This window comes from Mustela erminea, chromosome 8 (genome assembly GCF_009829155.1).
Source record: "Mustela erminea isolate mMusErm1 chromosome 8, mMusErm1.Pri, whole genome shotgun sequence".
Classification (NCBI taxonomy): domain Eukaryota; kingdom Metazoa; phylum Chordata; class Mammalia; order Carnivora; family Mustelidae; genus Mustela; species Mustela erminea.
Genome location: NC_045621.1, coordinates 110,169,916 through 110,176,223, shown reverse-complemented (window position 1 = coordinate 110,176,223; position 6,308 = coordinate 110,169,916). Strand labels below are relative to the sequence as shown.

The window sequence follows — 6,308 nt, the reverse complement described above, 5'->3', positions numbered from 1 at the left end:
TAAAGATGGTATTGATGTGGTTTTGGAATACAGGTGAGGTTCAGTGGGGTGAGGTTTGGAGCTGATGGACAAGAAAGAATCCTTGAGACATTTTTGGTGCAAAAATGTGGTTTTATTAAAGCATGGGCACAGGATCTGTGGGGAGAAAAAGCTGTACTGGGGTTGTGAGGAGCAATTGATTATATTCTATGGGGCTAGGGGAGGTAAGGAAAAAGGGAGGTTTTCAAAAGAACTTTTTTATTTTTTTAAAGATTTTATTCATTTATTTGACACACTCAGAGAGAGAGAGAGAACAAGCAGTGGGAGTGGTAGGCAGAGGGAGAGAGAGAGACCCAGCTCTCTGCTGAGCAGAGAGCCAATGTGGGGCTTGATCCCAGGACCCTAGATCAGGATCTGAGCTGAAGGCAGATGCTTAAACTACTGAGCCACACAGACCCACCTCATAAGAACTTTCATGTCCTAAAGAGGACCTATAAGATAACAGAGGTCTTGCCATTGTCAAGTTATGGTTATTTTCCGCCCATAAAGCAATAACATTAAGAGAGTTGGGAGCTTTCTGGAAGAGTATCACACATATTCCACCCAGGATTGGGGGGGTGAGGGGAGACTGCAGGGTGTCAGCTTATGCTTTGTTTTCAGCTAGTCTTCTGCTCCTTCATCAGTATGCTTGGCTAAAGCCTCTATTTACAATTTTATATCAAAGGAGCAGCTCCCGGGACAAATATGGCTAAGGGATAAAACCATCAAGAAACCTCTTTGTTTGATGTCTAGCCTTACCAATATCCTAATTATGAGGCATCACAAGCAAGTGGGAGAAAATCAACTGTCATCAGCATTATCAATAGGAAAATCTTTAAAGTCTGATCTACTAGAATAAACAAGATCAAAAACCTCTTAACAGTTATGTTTGATAGAAGTACAATGATCAGGTCCAGGCATACGGGTAGTTTCAGTTTGAAATGACTTTAGGTCAAGAGAATGAGAAGATTGGAACCTTAGTTTGGAGAGCCACATCTAGATATTTGAGGAAAACAGAAGGATTTAGGAAATAGTATAAATTATAATATCTACAAAGATGTTATTTGTAAAGTTTTTCTGGCGAGATAAACAAAACACCAGGCAAAGTGGGTGCAAGGCAAGATTTATTAAAAACACTCTCCGCCGAAGTTTCAGGGCTCAGGAGAAGGAGAGCCAGGAAAGTTGCGCTGGGAGGTGGGCACCCCGGGCGAGGTTCTGCGACTCTGGAATGCAGAGTGGTGGAAGTTGCGCCCAAGGCAGGGAGTAGGGGGCTTTTAAGGGGTCTCGAGGGGAGCTCAGGGGTCTTTTGGCAAGTTTCCCTTATTCGGATATCTCGCCTGCTCGTCGGGGTCCCATTGGTCCACTGGAGCCCGGGGTGGGGGTCTCAGATTCCTGCTTGGGCCTTTGTTCTCCTGTCGGAGCTCAGGTCTTGTGGTGGGAACTTTCGCCATCTTAAGTAGCCCTTTCTGCCAGCCCAACATTCCAACCTTTTGCTTAATATAATGGTGTCAGGGGAGTTGACTCAGTTCTGGCTACTTCCTGCTGACAGGGGTGGGGGGCATCATCATAGGGGTAGTCAGAAGTGGGCAGGCGAGAGTAGGGCTGGAGGAGGAGTTGATTGATGGACACTTGTGAAAGTTCTTGTAGGCGATCCTGCAAATATCGGAAAAGCCAGGGAGCAACTGAGACTAGAAGGAGGATTATGCATACAGGTCCCGCCAGAGGGAGCAGCCAGGTTACCCAGGTGTAGGGGTCCAGGCCCCAGGAGGATGTGTCTCGCCGTGCTTGGATCCGATCCCTGAGTTCTTTGATCCTGGAGGTAACTATACCTGATTGGTTAACAAAGTAACAACATTCTTCATTTAAGAATAGGCACGTTCCCCCTTTTTCGGGGGTCAGAAGGTCTAAGGCCCGTCGGTTCTGTAGAGCTAAGGCTGCCAGGCTGGTGACTTGCGTCTGTAGGGCTGTGAGGGAGTCAGCAACCCGTTCCATGCCATCATTCAGGGCTTTGTAGAGTTTGTAATAAAAGTCTATGGAAGTTCCTATCCCCACTGTCTCGGTTGCCACCCCTGTGGCTACTCCTGCCCCTATTATGAATGGGAGAAAGGCAGCCCTTCCTCCATGGTGTTGGGGGAATAGGATGGATAGCAGCTGGGATTCAGAGTAGATGGTGGTAGAAGGAGATAGTAGAATGAATATATAGCCCAGGGAGTCATTAGTGGTCAGGCAGCGATAGGTTCCCTGAGGGCACGAGAGAAATATTCCCGAGGGAGTACAATACGGGAGGGAGGAGTTAGTGATGTTGGCAGCTGCGGTGGTAAGAGGGGAGGACACATTAATAATAGGTATGTTTCCCCCATGGGGCCAATATGGACCGTATTATTTGTGGCCTTGAAGTTGGGGAGTGGCCAGTCAATAGGGAGGGGTATCCCTACGATGTAGAGTGAGGTAAGGTAGATAGGATAAAAGAGGCGGGGAAATGGCCGGAAGGCTATGATTTCCAAGAAAGGGCCGGCCAAATAGTAATTCGAATGGGCTTAAGCCCAAAGGCCCGCGGGGCGTAGCCCAGAGTCTGGTGAGAGCCAGGGGCAGAAGTGTGGGCCCGAGATATGGTCTCTAGGGTAAGTTTGGTGAGTTGGGCTTTGAGCAGCCCACTGGCTTTTTCTACCTTACCCAATGACTGTGGGTGGTATGGGATGTGAAGTTTCCACGTTATGTTGAGGCTCTCAGTTACCTGTTGGGTTACACTGGAGACGAAGGCGGGTCCGTTGTCTGACTGGAGGGTCTGGGGAAATCCGAACCTCGGGAAGATGTGCTCGAGGAGTATTGTAGCCACCACGTCAGCTGTTTCCCGAGCCGTGGGGTATGCCTCGATCCAGCCTGTGAATGTATCAACCAAGGTTAATAGGTAGCACAAGGTTTTATGGCGAGGCATGTGAGTGAAGTCCAGTTGCCAGTCTTCCCCCGGCTGATGACCTTGGAGCTGATGGTTAGGACCTGGTCTGGGGATTCCTCCTTGTGAATTCACGGTGGAACAGGTTTTGCAAGCCCTGTGGACAACTTTAATTACCTTAGATAAGGAAGGATGATAGAACAATGGCTGAAGAAATTGGTGGAGAGCCTTTGGGTCACTATGGAGGGATCGGTGGATATCAGTAATTAAGGTGTGCGCCAGATTGCCTGGCAGGGCAATCCTGTCCTGAATGTAGATCCACCCCTTATCTCCAATCTTTCCTCCCCATGCCTGGAGGGCTTGTGTTTCCTTTGTAGTGTAGGCAAGAATGAACGGGTTCCGGGGTGGACGAGGGTATAGGCAGTAAAGTTGCGGGGTTTGGGGGGCGGGGGAGGTAGAGAGAGAGATTTGTGGGTTTTCTAGGAATAGCAGATGGAATAGCTGGAGATGAGAAGGAGTCAGATGGGCCAGGAATCGGTGGCTAAGGAGGTCTGTGAGATGGTGGGGAGAGTAGACTGTGATGGGCTGCCCTAAGGTAAGTTTGAGGGCCTCCTTCATAAGAGAAGCAGCTGCTGCTAGGGCCCTGAGGCAGGGCTGCCATCCCTGGGCGGTGACATCCAGTTGCTTGGGACAGGTAGGCTATAGCCCTATGGGTAGGCCCCACCAGTTGTGTTAGGAGGCCGGTGGCCGAGCTGGAGCGCTCATCAGTTTAGAGATGGGATGGTTTAGAGATCGAGTAGGGCTAAAACTGGTCCGGTGGTAAGGCGGTACCCTAGTTTAGAGAATGAGTTGCGGATCAAAGTGGGATCAATTAGGGGGCCCTGGGGGGGGGGCGTCTCTTTAGCCTCCTGGTATAGAGGACGGGTCAGGATAGAGAAATTTGGAATCCAATGTCTGAAGAACCCAACCAATCCAAGAAAAGAGAGTATTTCATCTGCCATTTGGGGAGGTTGGAGTTCTTGGAGGAGTTGTATGTGGTCCCCAGTAAGGGACTTAGAAGTGGGAGTCAGAAATATGCCCAGATAGGTAACCAAAGGGGCACACAGTGGGCCTTAGAGGGGGTGACTCGATATCCCTTGGCCCCTAGGAAGTTAAGTAGGGTGGAGGTGTAGTCTTGGGAGACTGAGAGGGAGGGGCTACAGAGAAGGAGGTCATCCACATATTGTAGTAGAGTGCTGGCCTTAAGGACGCACTGCTGTAAGTCTGTAGTCAAGGTCCAAGTAAGTTGTCCAGAAGCGTGCGTGTCAGGATCCTCCCAGGTGAAGGCAAAAAGAAAATATGAATCAGGGTGCAAGGGGACAGTGAAAAAGGTGTCTTCTAGGTTCAGTACTGTAAAGTGAGAGGTGTTTAGGGGAACGCGAGACAATAGGGTCTAGGGGTTAGGAACGACTGGTGGAGGGGGACCACGCACGGTCTCGTTGAAAAGCCTAAGGTCTGGTACCAGTCGATAAGCCCCTGAGGGCTTGTGTACTGGGAGGATAGGGGTGTTACCGGGGGAACTGATGGGGATCAGGAGTCCCTGACGTTTAAGCCGTTCTATGATAGGTTTCAGGCCCCGGCGGTGGGCTAAGGAAATAGGGAACTGAGCTCGAGAGGGAAACTTGGAGTTATCCTTAAGCTGTACTTTAACCGGAGTAAGGTGGGAAGCGATGATGGTCTCTGAGATGTCCCACACCTGAGGATCTACAGTAGGTAGGTTATCTGGAGTGGAGGTTGAGGGAGTGGAGAGGTGTAGGATGAGACGGGTTGAGGTGGAGGGAGGGGAGGAAGGGGAGAGGCAGATAGTTGCCCTCAGTTTCTGGAAAATGTCGCTCCCCAGTAGAGGGACCGGGCAGGAAGGAATCACTAGGAACGAGTGGGAGAAGGGGAACCCATCCAGGCTACAGGTGAGGGGAAGGGTCACCCTAGGATTGGAGGAGGTCCCATCGATCCCCATAACAGTAATTGGTGAGGTTCGAGTAAGTCCCGAGTAGGAAGGCAGAACAGAGTAGGTAGCCCCCGTGTCCAGCAAAAAAGATGGACTTACCCGCTACCTGGAGCATAACCGTGGGCTCGGCCTGGGTGAGAGGGTTGGCTGAGTCTGGGCTTCGTCAGTCGTCCTCCAATCCAAGCAGGTGAAAGGCTGGACTTACTGTCTCGGGGGGTCCCCCACATTGAGGCGCCGAAGATACCCCGAGGTTAGGGCAGTCAGATTTCCAGTGGCCCATCAAATGGCACTGAGGGCAAGGCCAAGTTGGCGGCTTTGGATTGGGGCACTGGCGAGCCCAATGTCCCTCAGCCCCGCATTTGAAACAGGACCCCAGGGGGGTGTGATTGGTTGCCCCTCTCTGTTGGCTCCCAGAGCTGGCCGGCTGCAGGGCTGCTACCAAGGCTTGGGTCTGCAACTGAACCTTTTGCTGGAGTCTGGCTTGTCGTTTAAGCTCAGCCACCTCCTCACGGGAATTAAAGACCTTAAATGCCATTTTCACCAAGTCAGAAATGGGGGTCTGAAGGCCCTCCTCAGCCTTTTTTAACTTTCTCCGTATATCCGGTGCTGATTGAGAGATAAAATGAGTAGCCAGTACCGTGGCCCCTGCAGGAGAGGCGGGGTCCAAGCGAGTGTACTGGGTTAAAGCCTCTGTCAATCGGTTAAGAAACATGGCGGGGTTTTCGTCAGGGGCCTGGACAATATCCCTAATCTTGTCATAATTAATGGCCTTATTAGAGGCTGCCTGCAGGCCGGCAATGAGACATTGGACCATGTGGTCGCAGCGCCGGTGGCCATCTTGGCCATCCTGATAATCCCAACCTGGTTCTACAGCTGGGACCACCTGGGCTCCAACTGGCATGGCAGCATCAGTGAGATGGACCTGATCTGGATGCTCCCGGGCAGCAGCCTGGATGCATTCCCTCTCCTCTGTGGTGAGGGTGGTGGTCTGGACCACATGTAAATCATGCCAGGTGAGGTCATAGGCTTGGGCCAGATACTGGAATTCTTTGATATAGTTATCAGGATTGGCCGAAAAGGAGCCCAAACATTTCTCAATTTGGGAAAGGTCTTGTAGAGAGAAGGGCTCATGAACTTGAACAACTCCCTCAACTCCAGCAACCTCCCTTAGGGGGCAGACTAAATCAGGGGAGGGTTTTTGAGCCCTAGTGCAGGTGGAGCCATACAGACACATTCACACAGTCAGGCACTCTTCAGATTCAAACAGATTGGACATCCTCCCCTTTGGGTATCCCTGGCTAATGGGAGGTGATCAGTCTCCCTTCCATTCTTTATGAAAGGATCTAGCTCAAACAGTAGCCCCAGGGCTGTTACAACAGAATTCAATTAAGCACAAAAGATGTTTACCAA

The 6,308-nt window shown here is 50.8% G+C and overlaps 1 protein-coding gene across 1 annotated transcript; it reads right to left on the bottom strand.

Moving 5' to 3' along the window:
* Window positions 1–1,901: 1,901 nt before the first annotated feature.
* LOC116596795 (igE-binding protein-like) lies at window positions 1,902–5,082 on the bottom strand. The gene is made up of 2 exons (XM_032353935.1): window positions 4,998–5,082; window positions 1,902–2,898 (listed from the first exon to the last, which is right to left on the bottom strand). Exons 1-2 carry the CDS (start codon window positions 5,011–5,013, stop codon window positions 2,510–2,512), a joined length of 405 nt encoding a protein of 134 aa, XP_032209826.1. The 5' UTR covers window positions 5,014–5,082; the 3' UTR covers window positions 1,902–2,509.
* Window positions 5,083–6,308: the final 1,226 nt, after the last annotated feature.